Source organism: Falco naumanni, chromosome 4, assembly GCF_017639655.2.
Source record: "Falco naumanni isolate bFalNau1 chromosome 4, bFalNau1.pat, whole genome shotgun sequence".
NCBI lineage: Eukaryota > Metazoa > Chordata > Aves > Falconiformes > Falconidae > Falco > Falco naumanni.
In genome coordinates this window covers 110,240,869-110,263,705 of record NC_054057.1, presented here as the reverse complement: position 1 = coordinate 110,263,705, position 22,837 = coordinate 110,240,869, and the positions used below count along the sequence as shown (strand labels likewise).

Sequence of the window (22,837 nt, the reverse complement as noted above, 5' to 3'; positions counted from 1 at the left end):
TTTTGTCCTACCTCATATTTTCTTGTCCTCCCCTGTTTCCATTCTAGGTGGGAGATGGGAAGAGGCAGAAGAAAAGCACAAGTGCCAGAATAAGAGGAACGTGGAAGAGGCTGGAAAGGCCACCTAGGAAGAGATTTGCTTCCTCTTGGAGGCTTTAGGAGCAGCGCACCAAGGTGCCCCAGTTCGGGAGCTTTCCCGTCAGAGGCGCTGTCCTTGGCTCCGAGGAGCTCACGTTCCTCCTAAGAGCTTCCCTTCATTTCCCTGGCTCCTGCCCTTCTCTGCGCGGGGCCCGGCATTTTTCGGGAAGCTTTCCTGAGGCTTCGCGTCCATTTTCTGCTATTTTGGGGCTTCCTCTTGAGTCGCTGTAGCTGTAAGGTTTCAAAGCATCGCAGGGAGTACAGGTTAGCCAGCCAGCTTTCTACTTTTCCCTTTCACTCCATTGCAGAAATTAAGTGCTACTTCTCTTTTGTCACCCAACTTTTCTAGTGCTCTCAGGAAGGAGAGGAACGTTCTGAATTTGCACCTACAGACGAATTAGACCAATATGGTTGCTGAAGCAGACTTCTCACCCACAAGCAAAAAAAAAAATAATAAAAGAATATGTATATCTGGAAGCTTCGTGATGTGATCCTGTACCTTAATGAACGTTCCCTATGCTCCCTGCCACTGCCCTGTGTGGAAGTTCTTGAAGTGTTTTGGTTGGAGGTTATGGTGTAGCTAATTCCCACGTCAGGGCTGCAGAGCTAAGCAGTGGAGGTTTCCTGAGGAGCAAATCTTTACTTTCCGTCGGTCTGACTGGTTGGGCAGATTATAGCTTTCTCAACTCTCAAAATGTTGTTGCTGCTTTGCCAGCGCTGGGATTATTTTTTTTTGTTTTGTGTTCCCTCAATTCCCGAGAATCTGTTTTCTTTTTTCTTTCATTTAAAAATGAACACATCTGTTTTGTGGCTATGTAGAAAGACTTGAAAATGTGAAGCTAAATGGCTCAAGAATAGAATTAATTCCAAATGGAATTATTTATAATAACCTGATTCTAATTTTGCTTCTGAAAAATTCAAGGGAGATATTTTCTCATACAAGGAGTTCTATGAATACGTAAAACAGTTGTGATGAGGTATCAGTGTTACTGCCTTACCACCTTACAGTTGTTCACGGAAGTTAAAACCGAAATAACTGCATGGCATAAATTTCTAGGCACTGGAACACTTTGATACCATTCTGCTTGTTACGCCTTGGTATCTGTGCAGGATAAAGAGCCAGCAAATCAGTTGAGATTTGTGGAAGCAGTATGAAAGCAATGACCTGTAGCCTTTCCCTGACATCATAAAGGCAGAAAACCATTTTTTGGATGGCTGTGGAGTAGTGTAAAGAATCCTGAAGTCCCGATCCTGTTGATTCTGTAGTAGCGAGATCACATGTTTGGCAGCCATGGTGCTTTATCTTTCCTCGGTAAACCAGCCTTAGATGTTGTGTTCTAGGCAGCTAATCAAACGGGATATACTCACGGTTTTCTTTTGTCGAGCTCTGGAAATTCTGAGTATAGATTTCTGTGCTATTAATAGCTCAAGGGAAGTACTTCTTTTATTGTCTAGAAAAAGTCAGTCCAAAGAACTATCTGTACAGTTGCAGAGTTTGGAGCCTTGGGCAGATTTTACTTTCGTAGTCACTAGCGAGTTACTCTAGTTGTATGGCAGGCACAGGGCCCTCTGTGCCCAGTTACTACAGGCTCATGCAGCCGTGGCGAGTGCTGTGTGTCGGGGCGGGCGGAGGAGACACAAGGGAAGGCGGCGCATGGATGTGTGAGCTCGAGTTAGCTGGGCGGGCAGAATCAACGCTTCTCTTGGGGAAAAAATACATATAATTTGCTCTGGGAGTATGTCACAGGGGGACAGCATGGAGAGAAGATGGGATCTGTCGTGGGGCAACTGTTAAAAGGAGCAAACGTTTTGTATAAATAGGGCAATATTTCTTCTTGCCTTCATTAGCTTCTCTTTCTTTAATGATGTATTATGGGTGGATCTGCTATTGACTTCAGTCCTCAGCCTTTACCCAGGCAATTTTCCCGTTTCCTGTGAGAACTGGTAGGGCCAAAACTGCACCCAGAGTTCAGCTGCAATGGGGCAGAGCAGGAGGCGAATCCCACACTCCTCTTTCCTGTATTTCCAAGCAGAAATTGTTTATTTGTTGGATTAATCACCAAAGTTACAGACATGTCAGCAAAGTCACCGTTTGATTTACTGTTGCTGATTTTGCATCATCCTGAAAGGTCATGGCTTGACTCACATTACAGACTGCAGTTGTAAGCCTGGCAACAACAAAAGCAATAATTCTGTTGTGAGGAAATCTGTTCTTCCCATGAAAATCTTTAAAACAAGAGCCCCAAGATCCCACCATGTCCTGTGTGGTGGTGGCTTTGGAGGACTTGGGGGTTTCTTCATTTCCCCACCTGAAAACTCCCCGTTGGAGCTGGTGACGTTCCACGAGGTAGTCTGGGGAAGCTGAAGGCTGAATGAGCAAATGCATGAAATGCCAGGGGAGTGGTTCAAAACAAAGCTCTCCGAAAAAGTCTGGTCTAGATGTCTATAGTGCAGTCGTCAACAGTTGAAGTGCATTTTACGTTTGTACGGTTGCTCATTCTGAACCCAGTTCTAAGCCTGTATTCAGACAGCCACAGCTTTGTTACGGTGGAGAAAATGTCTTGCATGCTCTGATACGTCATTTGCCTCTGGACCAGCTAATTCTGCGTTCCTGGTAGATCATTAAGGCTTTCTCAAAGCAAAAGGTAAATTACATACGTATGTGTGCCTGTCTTTCAGGGGGCAGAAGGAGAATATTGCTTAGTTTTGTAGAAATAGGTTTACTGGCTTCAGTTGTTGCTTTACTTAGCTGACCCCACAGGTTAAGAAATTACTTCTTTTAATCTTGATTTTCAAATTCCTGGGGGAGTTGTGAGAGCTGCTGGGGAGGAGAGATTTACAAACAAGCATACCATTAAGACCTTCACAACACAGGATGACTTTTTTCTTTATTTTCAGCAAATTTGATTAGTGAGAAGAAATGATCATCATCTCCAACTAGATATCTGTTCCAGTTAATTTCTTTCCAGCATTTTCATGGTTAGGGAAAGTCAGTGTGGTGGCGGGAGGTTTTCACCTGGGGTCTTCTTGTCGCCTATTTGAATCAGGTCCTGGTTTGCCATCACTTTTGGGAGCAGCTTGCCTGCTTCAGGGTGTACGCGCTGTGCTGAGGTCGCTGCCGAAGCTGCCTGGCTCCCTCTGGGCGCCCCAGGGCAGAGCAGGGGGGTTCCTCCAGCACCTGGAGCGGGTGTTGCGCAGGGGTGGCCGCTCCACGGCAGCCACGGCTCCGCGGGGGGAATTGCCTGGGATGTCCCGCTGCGAGGCCGGGGGACATCGGCGCTTCTCTGCCAGGAGTGTCGAGAGACTGACCGTTTCTTAGCTCTCTGCGCTTCTGCTACTTTGGGTTTGTGTTTGTATCAGTACATAAAGCAGGACAACGAGCTCTAGCAGCCACAACGATGTCAGTAACTGTTAATGCCATGGGAAAATGTTTGACGAAAAAAAGTAGCATCAAGTTAAATAAAGGTATGTCAGGGGAAAAGGATGTCGCTGCTGTTGTGAACCCTGTACCAATGCTGAATCACCTGTGATACCGTTTAAATGCATCCGTTTTCTTCTGGAGGAGTTCATAGTCTGAGATTTTCTGTAGCCTTAGCAGGAGGAGCCCAAGAACTTCTCGCTTGGAAGGAAAAGGAAGGGCCCTGCTTTAAGTGTTGTTAGCTTTTTTTTTTTTTTTTTTTTTTTTTTTTGTGAGGGAAGTGGGGATGAAAATAATGGGAAAAGTTTAGAATGCTACAGCGCATCTGTGAAAAGCAAAGGTTTGGTTTAAAGCTGAGAACTTTTTTTTTTTTTAAGCATTTTTTTCTCTGAAAGTAAAATTTTTTAATATATTTTTTATACTTTGTTTTAACTAACTAGAACTAATATAATTGTAGTGGTATATTATGTGTATAATTTTAGCACACAAGTCACATGTCATTAATACACCTAGACCCACATTATTTTAAAATTTCATGAAGCAGGAGATTTTGAGGTCTGTGTTTTCCTGGATTTATAATGTACCCTTGATTCCACCGTGGATAGCTGGATGCTATCAGAAGCATTCTGCGTGCACAGTATTTGCCCGAACTGAGTAAACAGTTTGAAGATAAGCAGCTTTTTGACTATTAAATGCAGCAGGCATGTGGCTGACACAGCTTCAAGTTGACCGCTGCCTTTGTGTCTGTCTCGGTGATGGAGAGAAGACAGATGTTTTCCTTGGCATTTCAGAAAGCTGCTGCTTAGCAAAATAAAATGTAAAATTAGAATGAACAGTGCAACAGTGAGCGGTGTAACTGGCCAGCCTACAAGCAAAAAAAGATTGAAACAGTCTCGTGAATGTAATGAAGTGTGTTCTTACTGAAAGTCAGTAACTGCTTTGTCATTATTGAAAAGTAGCTTATAGAAAAAGAAATTCTGTTTTTTCCAACTCGTTTAAAATAGAAATGCATGTCAATCAGAATATCTGTGTATGACTAATCCCATGCCAACCATTCTTACCAGAGAGGCATGTTAATAGAGTATAAATGCTTCAGCGATACAGCAATTAGCAGCTCTAAACCCCCTAAGTTAGCGCATTGTTGTTTGATGAATTGGGCTCCTGATTGTGTCACAAAGGAAAATATGAGCCTTTCCTATTTAAGGTTCGTTAGGGACGCTGTTGTCGGATGAGGACGAGGACGGAGGCTGCCTTCAGTATGACGTTGTCTACTTCCAGCACCAGAGGAAGGAGCAACAGGGGAGGAGCGTGTGCTGGGAACAGTCTGGCCTTCTGGCTCTGGTCCACCGTGTCCCTCGGGGTGCACACGCTGCCCTGGTCCAGAGGGGTGTATCCGGAGATGCTGCCCTTGCTCCGCTTTGGGATGAGCGTTGTCCATGTTAAGTGTAAACTGTGTACAGAGATGCTCACGGGAGTCTCCGTGGAGCATCTGGGTCCCCTGGCAAACGCTGCCGTGCTGCTGCGGTCAGAGCTGTCCCTTACAAATCAGTGCTTGGTGCTGTGGGAGCTCCTCAGGAGAGGGACCACCCCGCCAGTGAGGTTCAGGCATGCTGAGCGTGTCAGCAGGAGGCCAGGTGCTGTGCCCCAGTGGTGACGTGGCCCTGTCCCAGCCGGGGGGTGCGAGGGGTCCTTGTGCCACCCCAGCAGCGCGGCTCCCCAGAACGCGCCTTTGTGGGTTTGTGGGTTTCTGTAAATGTGATGAGCAGATTTGCTGAGCAGAATGAAGCAGGAAAATTTGAAACTTCTCTGCAAATAAATATCAAAGCTGATGCCAAGCTCACCGGTCAGTCTGGATAAACGTGGCCGCGTGCGGCAGCAGCGCATCCCTGCTGGGATTGTGTTACAGGAGGCTGAAGACTGAGGAATTCAAATGGTAGCTTTGAACCAAGAACTCCAGAGCTCCGCAGAAGATTCCCAGCTGCTGCAGGGTGCTCCTTCTACCGTCTTACTGTCAGGTAATATGTACCAGGACCTGATTTGTCCCTCAAGTTTTACTTAAAAATGAAGTTCAGTTTATTGTCTTGCGGTTTAGTCACTGTTTTTGCAATGGCTGTTCCACAGTGGACTTACGCTTCTTCTGCAGCTTTTTTTCAGCCTGTGCTGAGGGTGTGATTAAGATGCCTGAGTTTGCTGTAAACTTTTCAGTGTCTTGGAGAACTGGGGAAAGAAGTGGGGTCTGTGGTGTTAGATCAAGGATGAAACGACTTGCTCTCCCCTTCCTTTTGTGCAGGAGTGACAGGTTAGTGACAGCATCCCCCTGGGACCGTGGCTGGGCAGGGTTAGGCTTGGACGCGCTCAGGAACTTCGCTGTGGTCAAGAAGGATTGAAGACTGAAGGCTGAGCACCGCCGGGAGGGCCACATCCTGAAGTGGTTTTGTTCCCGGTTTTGCTGCGCACGCAAAGGTGAGTGGCACCTCCCCAGGTCTGCTGGTCTCCTGAGGCTTGTGCCCTGCCAGTGGAAGAGAAACCCACGGGTGCATTGCTGGTGCTCTCGGTGGGGAGTGCTGCCTCCGCGAGCCTCCCCGCACCCAGCTTGGGTGTGAAAGCACAGGGGGCTCTGCGGCACAGAGGTGACCGCGCTGCTGAGCCAGAGCATGTGCTGGGCTCTCTCCTGCACCTCTGGAGCCGCATAGCGCTGTGGGCTGGTGGGTGGTGACGGGAGGGTGCCAAGGGAAGGTGGAAGAGCTTTGGCTGACGAACACAGCAGCTGCGGCGGAGCTGTATGTAACTGCAGGTAAAAAACGAGCAATTACATCCTCTATCTTGGCTGTCTTACACCCCAGAAATGCGCTTGAGGCAGCTGTTCCGCAGTGGGGGACAGAATGTTCCCATGGAAGGAGAGGTTAAAAATGATTAAGTTGTCATGGTTTAGTTATTAAATTGGTGTCTTTTCTGTCACAGGCCCTTCAGGGGTGAAGTGGGCTGCAGCACCACAGAGTGCGTAACAGCTGCGGGTGACGGGGAGCCGGCTGGGACACTGTGTGACATGCCAGGGCCTGCGCCCACGCCAGGGGTTCTGCCTTCCCTGGTCCTCCAGAAGGAGCTGAAGACAGTGGTGAACGTCCCTCTCAGCTGAGCAGAGCGCTCGCACAAATGACCCGTGGGATGCTTCTGCTGGGCTTTGCCAGGGTGTCCCGTTAAGCGACAAGCCGGACTGGCACGGTGTGCGGATGCTGGAGCGGCCCCGCTGGAACGTGAGCAGTCAGTGCAGCGTGAGCAGGGCGCGCTTCTCGCGCCGCTGCCACACAAAGGCTTCTGAACGAGGCTGAAAGATAATTTTACGTCTTTTTCTCTGTTGACTGATTTGGCCTCCTAGGAGCAGCAGGGTTTGCTGCCGCCCCCTGCGCCCCGCGGGGAGCGTTCAGCCCAGCTGCGGTGACAGTGGAGCTGCTGCTTGTGAAGCAGCTTCTGAACTGGTGCAGTTACAGCCCCAAGCCGCGATGCTGAGCTGGTTACAATTGCAAGTTTTGTGCGTGTGCCAGTTTTCAAGTCTAACAGTTCAGCTACAGCGTGTAGCAGGGTGGCTGCTTTATGAGCAGCTGCAGTAGCTCCCTGCCGCGTTCTCTGCAGCAGCGGCAGGAACCTCGACAGCCATCTGACTGCAATATGCCAAAACCGAGCGTGGTACTGGCTATAAAGCCCCTTTGCTGCTTCATGTGTTTTAACTTCTAAAGCAAATAAATAAACATCACGCACGGTCCCTTCAGCCCTGCCGGGTAAGCACAGCCTGCCGCGTGGGTTTGGTGGCTGCTTACCAGCGATGCTGTTCGTACAGGTTTAGGGAGTTTGCAGACAGAGTGCTGACGTAGCTACACACAGTTGTATCCTCCCCCTGTACCACTGTTCCGGCCAGCTCGGGCCCGCTGGCTGCGTAGCCTCCCTGTGTATTTGTACCTAAAGTTCACTTTCACAACTAAAGCAGCTTGAAATACACAGAACCCCCCTGCAGGGGAGGTCACCCGCAGAACCACGCAGGAAGAGCCAAGCTCAATGCCTAGAATATTTGTGATGTCGGGTCTGTTTTCTAAAATGAAAATTGTGGTTTGAATTAAATTAGCAAAAACAACGCGTGTGCCTAGAGGCAAGATTACAAACGCGTAGCTGGAAGTTGTCTTTCATTTACTCAGAGATAAGCCGTTATGGTGTAGGACTTGACATGAAACGCGTACGTACAGTCCAGTTTGTCTAGGCCACGGTGCTACCCTTTCACGCAAAATTACTGCTTACTGCTAATTAGAGAAATCTTGTAACAGGGAAAAAAATTATTCTATTTTTTCCTTTTACCATGCAGAAAAATAGAACACTCTATAAGTTACTGACCTGAAAGATTGCAACGCTGCTTGTTCTGTTTCACGTGGCCCCCAAAATGTTGATGTAGGGATGACTTTTTCCTAAAAGGAAACCAGCTCCCTTCAGAAAGCAGACCGAGAGGCTTGTGAGGCTTGTTGTAGTTGGCCTCCCTCCCAAAAGCTCTTAAAGCATGTATTTAGGCTTCTTTCCATGGGTATTTAGAGAGGGATGTTTTTCAGATGTGTTAAACTAATCATTCTTGACTTGTTCGCATGGAATCTCTCACACCCCAAAAATAGCCGTTCACTTCAACAATGCGCACGCGTGTCATGGCTGCTGGGCTTCTCAAACCCTTTAGGCACTTCTAATGCGACAGGGAACTTGGTATCTCGTTATTTTTAGGGGTTCCCTCCTTAATGTTGGCGACGCCTCTGCTCCGTTCAGTGCTGACATCCCGCTGAAGGCTCTTGCCTGGTTCACCTTGAACGATTTCGCGTCTCCAGTCGAATGAATGGGTGATCTGCTGCGGATCCGCTGCTCACCCGGAACACGGGGCCGCGGCTGGCTGCCTCCGAGGTACAGCTGCGCCTGCTGCTTTAGGGAATGACTTCTGTCCTCGAGGCAGAACTTGAAGAAGTTGAGTGACAAAACAAAATGGAAGAAGACTTAAGACACCGGCCTTTCGTAAGTGGTACAGGAACGCTTGACTAGCTGGCGTTTCCCAAAGCACTGGGGAGCTGTGCTGGAGCAGCGGCTTCAGCCCCGGCTGGAAAGCAGCACCGGGCTGGCCAGGCTGGCCCAGTGGCCAGAGGCGTCCTCCCACAGCCGGGGTGTTCCCGTCCGGCCCTGCTGTCCCTTGGCAGCTGTACAGCCGCCTGAACGTGGGGGGGAACCCAGCCCCCGAGCAGCCCCTCCAGCGGGCAGCAGTGCTGAGCGAGGCGGGGGAGCAGGGGCCTGTCTCTGCCTCCCGCCCACAAAGCACAGAAACCAATGCCCTCTCTGCCCGTGCGCCACAGAAGAGTATGTACACACCCGTGATTTAAGAGCACTTTATTGTTCTTTAAGGCTACTTTTAAGTACAAAAAAAAAAAAAAAAAAAAAGATGGCCTGCCAAACCTTTTTTTTTTCCAGGTGAAACAAGGCCACAAAAGAATGGTATATTACAGATTTACAAACACAGAGAGAATCTTTCAAACCGAACTGTAGATAACCTGGCTCTGTGAAGAAACTTCACCACGTCTCATGACAGTGAGTTCAGTTTAGTTTCCTTCCACCTCCCCCCAACCCTTTGGCTTTCACAACATTATTGTGTCTAATATACGTTTTACTGGACATATCACATTAAATCTTTATTGCCCTCAAATTCATTTACCTATCTCAGATAAGTAAATGTAACCTTGTAAAACAGCTATTACTGAAAATATTAGCTTTAAAAACATTATCTTATTTGTGTTTACAAAGAAATATAGGAGTCACATTTTCCACAGAGTCCATCTACAGTATTAGTATTTTACTGTTATAATGCTCAGTAGCCTGTAGCAATAACAAACTAGTGGCTATTAATGCTAATGCAGTGTTCTCATAGAATAACTGTGTTCCTGCACTTTTACTGTATTACAGACAAATCTACAACAAAAAAAGATCAACTTTTTTCTCCAAACAAAAAAAAAAATGAATGATTACAATAAAGGAAAGGGAAAAATTAAATAGCTACATATCATTAACAAATTAATTGTTCCTCAAAAAATACCTACAAATTTCTCTGTACATTCTTTACGCACAGCGTAACGATGGTCTTAAAGTTACCTATATAAAAAAGTGTTCTTTTAACAATCTTCCTACAGAGAGTAGGGTACTGAATGCCAAAGCAAGTAAGCGTTGACTACCCAGTAAGATGGTAGTGAAATGTGTAAAACTGGGGGCTTAGGTGTGGTGTTTTTTTTGTATTTTTAATTTTTTTAAAGAAAATTGAGCAGCCACCTTCTCAACAAGAGTAAGAGCCAATCTCCCGATCTCTTTCTACCCTGCACCTTTTCCAAATTAAATAGCTTAACTTTAAAAAAAAAAAAACAAACAAAACCAAAAAACATAAAATAAAAGCCACAATGGACCCAATACTGTAACATAGTCCATAATACATCACGTGTAGTTCATCTTCCAACTACTTCTAACTTTCTACACTGAACCAATCATTTCAGGTAACCCAGTATAAAAAAAAGCCCTAGTTGCAACTGTACTGGGAAGATGGAATGTATGGGGGAGAGCAGTTACACTTAACAAGAAGAAGAGAAGCTCTTAGTACTAGCACAGCTGTGGTTTTATGCCTGCCTCTATTGCCTAATTTCTAGTTAGTAGCTATTAATATAGCAAATGATAATAAATGCAGTAATACCTGTATAAAGTTTTCTAATGGAGGAATGTATGCTGCAACTTGGCATAGGTTTATGAATAAGCTTAAAAAAATTAAAGATCATATTTCACAAACTGTAACAATCTGTTGTCCAGCCAAGATACGTAATGGTAGCAGTTTCTGCAGCTAGTTAAAGGTGGATTACACAGACTTAGTTTTAGGAAGCAAATTCCTGTTAAGCAGACAGTGCTGCAGACAGAAACAATTACTCAGTCATGCGCAAAGCTATAGCATCCTGTACCACGCATCATATATCTCTAAACTGCGTCGTTTGAGGCCTGTCCTGAGGCTGTCCTCTTTTGCTGGCTGCTACTAAAGTGAGTATCAAATACAAATATCATAGAGTACAACTGTACCAGCAGTAAGTATATCTAGGATTGTTACTGACAAAAATAAACTAATTCTGAAGAAAAGCTAATAAGTATTATGATTCTTACTGTCTATACATTAATAGATACCAGCTATTTTTCATAAAACATGCATCGTTAAGCACTATTGAACCCTCCAACCTCAGCTCTATTCTAACAAACTGCAGTGTTTAGGAAAAAATGCCCGTGTTCTGTAAATTATGCAGTCCAGTTGCAAGCACTAAGCACCTGAAATCTAAAGAGAGAAAGACCTATAACCTGTATGAGACTTCCCCTTCCAAAGCTGTTTTGCTTTAAGAAAAATCAAACTGATAGAAATGTCATCCTTAAACCCTTTTTTCAGCAGTTTGCCCTCAAAATATTAGCATCTTCCAGAAAGTTGCTATGCAACTTCAGTCCTCCTCCAATAGTGCAAATCATACATGACAGTTCTTTTCAAGTATATACATACAAAATTACTTCACAGAGGGAAAAAAAAAAAAAAAAAAAAAAGGGCAATGTAAGCAAACCAGACAAATTCTAGTCTCAAGAAGCTAATAAAAGCAAAAAGCATTTTGGGTCAACCAACTAAGTGTAATGGCTTTTGTGGATTAGCGTGCATTATTTTTTTTTTAAGGGGCAGCAGATTTGCATCAGAGGTTTCTTTGGTAATTGAGGCAGGAAAAAAGGATGCTACATCATATGAATCTTTTATGAAATAGTTCCTGCTATCATCTTTAAGGGCACCCTTTTACAAATAAAACGTGAGTACACAAAAAACATGTGTTGAAAACTAATCTCCCCTCCCCCAACACTATTTTAAGCACTGTTCAAAGCTCAGTCAAACCATGCAAATTCACAAACGTTAACGGTCCTCTCTTCATGAGACTACAGAGGGCGAGTGATTATGATTGACCATATGAGAGGAAGGGGAAGACTGGCCCCGCCGTGAAGCAGACTCAGGACTGCTGGAGACTCCGTCCTTCGCAGCTTTAATCTGAAGCCATGTATCCCCAAGTGCTTTGGCAAAGTGGTCATCGACTGATCCTGTGATGGACACAGAGTTTGCCACTGGCTCAGGCTCCTTGTAATTCTTGCCAAGGCTTCGGCGGAAGTGCTCTTCCACCACTGGGTCACAGGCAGTGGTAGCTAGAGGGGGAAAGGAGGCAGAAGGCACGTTACTTCAGTGCAGAACCCTGGCACCACGTGCTGGATTCAGAGCCCGTACTTTCTCCCCTCTTCCTATCATCTCAGCATAATGCAAAACTTCTTTACATCATCACAGAACTGTTAGCAAAGGGGGTGGGGAAGAAGGTGGAAGGAGTTAAAATTTTTAAAAAAGCAATAAATGGAGTTAAATATTTTTGCATTTCTGTGACCAGCAACAGGTAAGCATTCTAGGTGTAATTCTAGTCCCCCTCAGGCTACTAACAACTACAGCTCTGGTTCTGTGGAAACCCTCTCCCAAAACAATCACATAGAACTTATATTTAGGCCTAAACGGAATTAAAGATAGAAACAGCTCTTTAAAATCAGCTCCCAAGCCTGCTGATACCAGTCAGACATGAGGAGAGTTCATTCTAAATTACAGCATGCCAGAAGCTGATTTCAGGGTTTCATCTGACTTCACATACTTGTGCTGGGAGCCAAGCAGAAAACCAAATTAATCACTACCTCTGCGTCAGGTACTGCAAGCATTAAAATGCTGTGATACAAAGAACCTTAGGAGACAGGTTTTGCACAAGAATAATGAATCCCTCAGCCTAAATATGAGAGAGTTGCAGTTTTACAATTGAGAAATGACATCTGTGTCTAAATTAGATTTTCACATTTCAAAAACAAACTTAAAACCGTCAGGATCCATGCCAATGTCCTTCATGCTACAGGACGGCTTGACTGATCTAAAATAAATGTGACTGTCACACAAAAAGACCTGTTCAAGTGATAAATATTTTCTGAAAACGTTTACCACGTTTCCAAAGTCCATGTAAATACAGCTGGGGTCTCAAGGAACCAGCTCTCATTAGACAAGTAACAGTTTTCTAGAAAACTTCTAACATCTTAGATCCCTAACAATTGATTTTTCCAAGAGTGTAACAGATCATCCAGGGTCTTGCTTCAGCTTCTAATTTTAATTTTCAACAATACGCTTGGGGGTGGCGTTTTTAATAAGAATAAAAACAACCACACACACACACACCCTCCTATGGACTTGCAGGTTCCTACCTACATCATACTGGTATTGTTACATTGACACATTCTGGTCGATGAAGCCTCGCTGCCATGCGTGTTAAAGCTATACATCAGTAGGTATATGACATGAAATGAAAGGGCTGTGTTTGCCCCTGGTCACAGTGAGAGAAAGCGACAAGAAACATCCCAAGGCTTCCCAGAAAGTACTGCATGAAAAGACTTCATAAGAAGGCAGAAAGCTAAAGCTCCCTGCTTGCGTTGCTATAGCAACCGCCCTCCAAAGCTTTTTATGTTATCCACGCAGGGAAAGGTGGAGGGTATGTGCTCTGGAACAGTATTTGTATCTGCAGGAAAAGATTTTTGTGACTGAAGCTGAATCACAAAAGTCTAGTGACTCCTGAAAGACTAGGGAAACTACAGCTCCTAAAATAAGAGCATGGCTGGATCTGCCGGCTGCTGGCTGTCAGACTGAAATAAACATAATGACTTATTTGTCTGTGTGGGGTGTTTGGTTTTTTTAAAGCAGCTTTTCAAAACAAGAGAAAAGAACACCTCTCTCCCTTATTTTGAATTGGTACTTTCTACTGTGGCATAGGGTTGATGGCTGGAAAGCCTGCAGAGGGGATCTGTGCTAGCACGCCTCTGGGCAGACAGGATACAAAGAGGTGTCTAATGTTTCACCTTCTTTTATCCCTGTGAGATGATTTTTGTTCTCAAATTCTGATCGGGCAGGCAGGAGTGCAGACATGTAACTTACTGCTAGAGGGTCTTCTGTAGGCAGGCATTGCTGAACCGCAGCCACTGTGTGCAATGGGGCAGTGAGAGAGGTTACAGTTCCGGTTGTTCGCAGAAGCACAGGTGATTACGGATGGACGGTTCTAAGACGGAAGAAACACGAAATCTGTCACTCCCCAAGGCAGCTGGCCAAAGCCACATTAGCAGCTGTTTGCTGCATAATCACTTGAGATGTACACACACTGAACCAAATCCCAGCAGTGAAATAACCCATAAACTATTCAATTCAATATAGCATATTAAACCCCAAAATATTCAGCTATTATTTCTTCATCTGATTAAAGAAAAACACATTGCATTTCCATAATGGTTCTTAGTTATTTAAGTGGCAAGCAGCCATATAGTATGGGCAGTATAAAACAAATCATTAGAAGCATTAAAGCGATTTTACAGTGACTGTTTCAACTTCACAGACATTACATATGCAGAACTAAATGTCAACACATTAAATACTTGTTTCATTCTACAGCCATATAGCCTTGTGATTCCAGGACTCAGAAGGGCTTTACAAATTTTACAGGTATTTGTCACCCGAGTATTAATCAAGTTTTAATGTTATCATTTTTCATTCAGAAGTTGTTTTCCCAGCCTGACTAACTCCGTATTCCGTACTTCACCCACAAACCAATAAGCCCATAAGATGTAAAATATGAAGAGCTCCTGAGCGAGTTTTGATTGCAAGTACATTCCTGTTGGAATTCATCTGCTTTTTCTAGCACTACTTAATAGACATCATCCTTTGTCATTCTCAACACATGCAAATTCCCCCAAAACATCTATTCACATAATCTTAATTCCACAATGTATAAGTTGTACAAAGCGTAAATGTAAAATACTCTTTTTATAGTTGTTTACTATGTAAATGTTACATTTAAACAAGGCCTTAGGATAAGAAATGTCCCAGTTTCTCCAGATGGCTGAAGGTACATAACGCAACTATTGGGAGTATTTTTGCCTTGCATCTTTGGTATGTTTTGTGATGCCAGGAGTCCACTTTGGTATACTCAATGCAAATTGTTAAGTGTCCAAAAGATTAACAGAATTGATGTAACTAACACAGTTTTAACTTCTTGGCCATTTTACAAATCTGTGAAGCAAACCCACAAAAATCACTACTTTACCACCATACAAAGTCAGTGAAGAAGGTAAGAGTTTTCATGGTTAGTGGTACTTCAGTCTACACAGAGCAAGACCAAAGTAAGTGAGATGAGCTTTCAAGAGCAGATTTAACACTCTCTAGGCACAATGAGAATGATGCTCTTTACATCTTACTGCAGCAACAGCAAAGTAAAAAAAGTTAATAAAAAAAAAATAATTATTTGTTTTTTCTGTAAGCAATTCACATGTGGAAGTATTTCTTTTCTTCTTTACAGGGGTCAAGATTTTGTACATCTATGAAGCGGTTTTTGAGAAGTGTATATATGCTTATCTCTTCTGAAGAGTATGTTAGACATGCAAGAGGTGGGAAGTAGAGAGAGAGAGGGGCAATAAAAAAGCTTGTCTCCAGAACGCACATACCAACACCCCAAAGGATCTGAGAGGCAGGATAAGGCATCTTAACAGAATCCCCTGGTATGGTTCTGTGTGTACAGGTGCACTGAGCAGACTACACATATTTATATGAAAATACTGAGATAAGCTGAGAATTTAGTAACAGCGACTAGAGCAGCTGAATAACCCTATGCTGCCTAAAGTAAGAAGGTATTTTTTCCTACCTCTTTATTGGAAACTGCATAAGATGAAACCTCATTCAACATGCTAAGGTGAAAAAAAAACCTCAAAACACAAGCTGACAAATCATTGACTAGGGTTTCTTATTTTCAGTACACTTTTGTAAGATTTCTACTCTCTGCTCTTAGCAAGGTCTTACCTCAACATCCTATTTTCCTAAGAAAATAGATTGTAATCTAGTTCAAAACATCAAAGATAATAAATAAGAGAGAGATGAATCTGGTAATGGGCAACAGGAATCAGCCCAAGTCAAACATGCCAAAAGAGAAGAGTGTCAGAGATGTTAGCTGCTAGGCTGAGACGCAGCGGCAGTACTATCAAAGGGCACCAGTGTCGTCAGTGGAAGCCTGTCCCTTCCTCCTCTGTCATCACCAAACGCTGAGAGCAAAGAAGAGCCGTTCTGCACAGAACAATAACTCTGCAATCTGTCTGCCAAATGATGCAAGATAGCAGCAGCACTAGTGTACAGCTAGGCATTTTGGCAGAGCAAAATGTAAAAGACTAGTGTACACAGCCAACCACTGTGAAAACTAGTATATGGCTCCAGTGAAAGGAAGCATTCATAAACTGCATATGGAAAAATCCCAACCTCTGAAAGCTCATCCACTTGAACTGTTTACCCTTTACAGGTCATGACAGTAGGGGAAGAAGGAAGGAAGGAAGAAAGGTAGGAAGGAAGGAAGGAAGGAAGGAAGGAAGAGCTTGGGTGCATGGGCCAGTTTAATTTTTCAACACTGCAGCTCATCACAATTCAATGATCTCCCTTTCTCTCTCCATTTGTGAGAGGGATAAAAGAGAGTCCGACATACAATAAAACTGTTACTGTATAACCTGCATAGAGATGGCTCATCTTCAGCAGTTCTGAAGGAAAACAAATACAATGTACAAGATGGCGAGCCAATACCCAAGCAACCAGCTGAAACCAAACTAAACGAACCACTCCCAACATACAGAAATAAAAAATAAAATAATCAAAAATCATTACTCTGCTTTAGGAAAAGTCATTACGAAACAGTGATACAACATGGCTCTGACCACATAATAACTGCTTTTGGCTGGCTAAAACAACTTCAGGTCATTCCAGCTTGTTCACCTGGACAACTCCGTGCAAAATTCTCCTTTCCACCCTTTATGCCTTGCATCTCTTCTTCAGCAATCCTGGCAGGAGAGTGCAGGCACGGAGGGGAGGGAGGTAGCACTGACCGCCAGGAGCAGCACAGATGAATACCCTCTTTACCTGCGAACTGCATCAGTCATTGCCTAGCAGTTCCCAGAGCTTCGCTCAACCACAGACTCTGCATTCCCAATTAAAACACATGCATTCACAGGCTTAGCAAAGCATCAGAAAAATCAGGCAGGACAAGAAATCTGTGACGGACACATTTAAACATCAGCAATTTATTTACATTAAACACAATGAGCTGCGACATTCATTGTGCATTTTTAAAATACATTTTGCTGAAGAATAGCATCGCCTACCTACTGTAATTCACAATACATTCTGCTTACATCTGGGAAGTCCTCACTGTGCCTACAGCAAGGATTCCTACAACCACCCAGAGTTTCTTGTCAGCCTAGAAGCCAGTACCTGCTGCCGTTCCACAGAAGTCAGTGTAGGTGTGATGCCAACTGTTCGGGTTGCATCCATGCTGTTTTTGGTCAGTGCTAGAGGTTGATCCATGGTCAAGCTTGGGATTGAGGCATACATGTGATTGGCATGAAGGCTCATTGTTGGGGCAGCAGCCCTCTCTATTGGGCTGCGACTCCTCTCTCTGTGCTCCTTCCGATAATCTCCATTGGCAGTCTTGTTTCTAATACATGAAAGAAAAAAGGCCAAAGGACTTACTATTGTTACAAGCTATAACGAGATATGCAACATTAAATCCCTTTAGGAAACACGTGCCAATGCATTTTGCTGGGTTTGTGAGGAGTCTAAAATCCCTCAGTGAGGTATTACTCCTGGTCTCTCCAGCCACCACCCTGCAAAGACACACCAATCATTGACATTTGCAAGCTCTGGCAACCAACATTTTCCTTCAGCCTAGAATTTCTTCAGATACTGATCTAAATGCACCAAGTAACAACTTTGTTAAGATCAGACACCTCGTTTAACATACTATTAATCCCACTCTGTCTCCTAACACTGCAATATTCTTTGAGCATTGCTGCAGCCCAATAGAAGTTTATTTTACTCAAAAGACATGGTTGATTTCAGCAAAATGCAATGAGTCAAGGAAGGAAGCAAAATCTTCAGAGCGGAAAATGAAGGAAAAGCAAAATACACTGCACTTAACTCAGAATCATTTAATTACAACTCTTCTTTAAAAAGGGTAATTTCAAACTACTACTGAACAGTAAATCTAAGATGTACTCACATAATTAACCAATCACTCACTGCAATTAAAATAATACCTATTTTGTACTTCTGTATGAGACAGGGGTATTTCACTTCCATACAGCAATATAATTGTCATTAAAGGCAAACCAGTGCATCAAAGGAAAGGTACTTCACTCATATTGGTGAAGGCAGTTGTTCATAACCACTTCCCTAGGTAAGTGTGAGAACACACCAGTATTGTAAGAGTTAACACGCTGGAACACCTAGTGCCTTAGTGTGAAAGAGCAAACCCAGTCTACCTTTCAAGTACAAAAGCACTGGAGAAGAAAGCTGGTTCTATGGAAAATACATTCTGTATTCAGAAGATTCTTGAAGTAATAATGAAATGTCCTATTGTATCTGTGTGTAAGCAGGTAAAATCCAAGGCATTTTGTTCCCCACTTTTTTTAAGTGTATCATAGGAAATTAATATGCAGGAGTAATCTTTACAAATGCCGTAATGAGTATTACACAGAGACAGTAAAGGAATAGAAAAATGTTTTCTGTAGTACTAGAAATTAAGATGTATGAAGAGTATTCAATATTGAAGTTGCAACTCCAAGAAGCTACAGTCCATTTCAGCATCTGAGAAACTCGCCTGCAAAGGAAGGCTAACAGCTGAGGGGGAAAAAAAGCCCTGCCAACAGAGGGAAATAAGGCGCCCCAAAGCTTATCAAAATGCTACAGAAAAAAACTTGTAGGTTTATAGAAATTAAATCTTTATTTAGATTTATCAATGGTTACTTGTTGTTTTATGTTAGTTAAAAACAGACAGTAAGATTCCTCTGCCTTGGGGTTGCTTTCTCGGTATCACATAAAATCAAACCACTGGTGCTCACATCCATCCCTCAGTACCACAGCACTGCCTCCCAGCACGGCAGGTCCCCCCCTGCCGCTGCCAGCCCGCCTTGGAGAACGCTGCGGCCGTGCTCTGCCGCCATCCCGCCCCGGCAGGCAGGGTGCTCACAGTTCTGCACGGTGTTTAAGTACCTTTTGAGACCATGTAAACTTTTAGCCTCAACAGCATCCTATGGCAACAGGTTCCACAGTTTACATACTTTGTTAATTTTAACCTAAAATCTAGTGTGGTCTGCTATCACCCTAGATCTTGTATTAGGTGAGAGACAAAGCCATCACTCCCTGCTTATCTTCATGTCACTCCCGAGTTCATCTCTCTATTCAACAGCCTTTTTTACCCAGGGGACTACTTTCTTCAAACAAAAACCATTCCCGTACCTTTGCCAACCTTGTGCCCCCCCCCCCCCCCCCCATGCAAGAACTAAAAAAGCTATAAACTTTCTTGAGATGAGGGAACCTATCTCTGCTGCATTCAGGAACAGGACCTTTGCTGATCTAACCACAATTCTTCCATGCTATTCTTCAGCTTGCTCAAGAGCCACTTGGTCATATAGAAATCTGCTATTGCTGCCCAAATCAAAAACTCATTTATCACAGCAAAATTAGGGTTAATATCGTACCAGGCAACCAGTGACTTGAGAACCTCAGGACACAGTTTATTCTCTATGCCAAATTCCCTTGACATGCTTAGGAGGGAACAGCCGACAGAGTAACAGTATCATTTTTAACTGTTTGGACACACCACCACCACCCCCCCGCCCCCATCGCTTCTCCCTTTTTAACTAATTACAAATTAGTAGTTGCAGATCAGCAGCATCTACCATAAAAATCTAACCTTTAAGGTTTCACAGCTGGTGCTCAAGATGTTCTCTGGAAATCATGTCTTTCTTCTGTCCTTCCTTACAGGCCAGATTTAGACACAATAAAGCAGCACACAAACCAGGAAATACATTCTCACAGCGCTGCATTTCAATCTTTTGCCAGCTTTGGTACCATTTCAATTCACAAGACTACTTCGCAGGATCAGCATTCAGAAGAAAGGAGTTTAGAATTGCAGTGCTGTGAGCTAATGACTGATGCAAATGTGTGACTTAATGGCTGCACAACAGACTATATTTAAAGTACAGTAGCCTCATCTTGAATTACAGTCCTGAAACAGCTACTGAACATAACAAAATAACCCTTCACCACTCCTTCGGAAGCAAGCATGGAACTTCATAAATAGTATGCCTTTGCAGACTGTTTCTGTACCTGGACACCAGCCATTAGATAGCCTGGGAAATAACAACATGAAAAGACATCACTAAAATCATTGTTCCAGGGATAAAGGCAATGCTGTGTAGAGATGGCTCATTCTTCTTGCTGTAATGCAGGATCTTTGGCGGCTGCAAGCCAAAATCTTACTGTTCAATTAAATATTATCTGGTCTACTACAATTTAAATAACCAGTTGGAGGCTGCAAAACCACATACAGTTCCAGTAGGTTCCTATTTTTCACTGCCTCAAAGAAAAAAAAAATAATCCCTGTTCAGAATGGTTATATTCTGTTTTAATAAGCACAGGCTGACTTTCAAAGTAAAACCTTTTGTTTCCTCCACCAAAAATACTTGTAAAATGGAACAAAAAACGTAGCTACACCAGTTTTTTTGGGTTTTGTTCTTAGAACTCAGATTTCAACAACTTAGTGCTGCATTTACTGGGGGGGGGGGGGGGGGGGGGGGCGGGGCTGTCAAGTGATCCGTGATGAACAACAACCCTACTGAAATTCCCAAGGAAAAGAAATTTTCCATTTTTACAACAGCACCTATTTCACTTCTCATCCTCACTCTAGACAAAAAGTCACAGCCCTAAATATAAATGAACTGGTAGTTTTGGTGCCAAAAAAACCCAACGAAAAACATCCCAAACAACCCAACAAAACTTTTATGCAAAGATTTTTGGAAGAGGGGATCAAGAAACTGGGAAATGGGGTCCGTCAGATGCCAGGAAGACAGCGTCTTAGACCTTGCCTAAAGATAACCTAAAATTATCGATTTATTTCAGTAATCTCAGAAGGCCACACCCTAGCCCTTTCTGAAGGCAAGTAATTCTCTCTTCCTAAATTAGAACAACTCCTCTGCCAGGCAGGAAACTTTTTAAACTCTACTCCTCAGCAATCCTCTCCTCAGTTCATGTACCTTCAACGATAGGGTCTTGGCAAAACAATGAAAATACCTGAAGCTTCTACTTCCATATCAGAGATTATTTTTTCTGAGCCCAGCTGAAAATTTTACAGCACTGTGTAGAACAGTAACGTGATAGCTCTGCCCTTGTGAAAATATACCAGCACTTCAGAGTCCCTCCTACTAAATATAAATAGCAAATCCTACACATATCCAACTCCACTTGTAAAACAATTGTACATCAAATTATTTATACAGTCCTCATAAATTTGACATTATTAAATAATTTTAGTTCGAAATGTAATTTTACAAAATAATTTTCTATTAGCAACCAGAAGCTTGTTACAATTTTTTTTAGTATTACTGAGGGAAGTCACTCTTGTTTTGGTATTAGGTGCTTTGTCAGAAGGAGCAATCAAAACTGCATGTGTTTGAAGATAATTATATTTCACGAAAGTCAATTACTTTAAAGATTCCACATGCATTGAGCAAGCAGAGAGATGCATCCCTTAGTTCAAACATAAGCACAGAAAATTACAAGGAAGGATTTCTGACCATGTTTGAAAAATAACTTCAAAATACACGCTACAAATAAATCCAGCCATCCAAATGGCTTTACCATCCCTCAATTCCACTTTGTCTTAAAAATCGGCATATGCAACTTAACTCTGGACTTCATCTTCAGTGGTGAAAATGTCAGTGCAACTCCACTGGCTTAAAAAACAGTTAGTAATTAATATCGGTGAGCACCTAAGCAAACATCAGGGAGATGCTATTACATCAGCCATACCCATCACCCTTACTTCCCTCTAACAGAGGTATTCAAGCTACTTGTGGGTTTATTTTAGCAAAATTATACATGATTCCAACCTTCAATTCATTTCTCTAACACTTGAAAAACAGACGTTGTTTTCCGTGTTTCTCCCCAATGAATCATAACCGAGGCTCCAGCACTTACCAAGCATCATGTGCTCAGATGGATGTCATACCAAAACCACACACATCCTGACTGCTAGCTGAAAGTCTGCTTCAGTTTGGTTCTAAATAATGTCTGTTAATTGAAAGCAATGTTTCAGTTCTCCTTGGGAAACAGTTCAAAAGGTAGCTCAAACGCGCTGTCCTTAATTTTTTTTTGTTTCTGTTTTTGTTGTTGTTGTACAACCTTTAAATGCGGCCGTTCTGTTCACTGGCACAGCGTGGTGGTAATTCACACTCATCCTACAGGAACAAACTAACTCTGCCAGCTGCTTAAGGAAAAGGAAAAAAAAAGAGGCCCACTGAAGGGGACAGTTTTGCTTGCACTCAATTCCAGCCTGCAGATCCTTAAGGAACAGATGCCAAAAGTATTACTGTACCTCTAAGTGAAGAAATCACAGACGTTTCACACTCCCTTTGGCAGAAATAAAGCTTTATCTTGAGATGGTTCTACTGTAGGAGTGTGTTTCACTTGCAGAAAGAACAAGTATCCACTTACAGTGCTTTTTAATTATCATGCAAGATGTTTTCTTTAGACAAGCACAATGCAAAGAGTAAGCTTTCATTTGTGTAACCTAGTTCAAATATGATTTAAGTATTTTCAGCATCTTTATAATATTTGCTTTCTAACATCTTTTACTGTATTTGTTCACAAACTTTAAGTCTGAAAGAGGACAAATGCTTTTGTTAAAGACTACTGAAGGATTTATAATCCACTGATATAAACTATCTTCTCCACATGATGGGGATCATTTCCTGCGAAAGTATCTACTTGCATAACATTAATTCTGTTAGTGTGAGGTGGGAAAACAAGAATATAAGGTGACACTTCAAAATACGACAATATATATCCAGAGGGTAAGATCCTAAGTGTTCTTTCTTCAGAATTTTTTAAGCAATCCAAATCCACTAAAAAAAAACCCCAAGCAAAACCTTAAAGTATTAGCAGTTTGCTCTTTGAGTGTCAGCCAATTATCTGAAGTATTTGTAACATGAAAAAATACTCCAAACAACCCGATGCACTCTTCAAACCGCATCTACTTTGAATGGCTGCCACCTAAATACATAACCCTTTTCCATCCCA

The 22,837-nt window shown here is 43.1% G+C and overlaps 1 protein-coding gene across 6 annotated transcripts in view; it reads right to left on the bottom strand.

Annotated features, from left to right (window-relative positions):
* Window positions 1-8,942: 8,942 nt before the first annotated feature.
* Window positions 8,943-22,837, bottom strand: part of VGLL4 (vestigial like family member 4) — a 91,981-nt gene continuing 78,086 nt past the window's right edge. For all 6 annotated transcript variants that reach the window (XM_040592513.1, XM_040592511.1, XM_040592512.1 and 3 more), the window contains 3 exons: window positions 16,970-17,192; window positions 13,613-13,733; window positions 8,943-11,811 (listed from right to left, as the gene is read on the bottom strand). In XM_040592513.1, coding sequence (XP_040448447.1) covers window positions 11,543-11,811; window positions 13,613-13,733; window positions 16,970-17,192 — 613 coding nt within the window. In that variant the 3' untranslated portion in view covers window positions 8,943-11,542. The remainder of the gene's footprint in view (window positions 11,812-13,612; window positions 13,734-16,969; window positions 17,193-22,837) is intronic.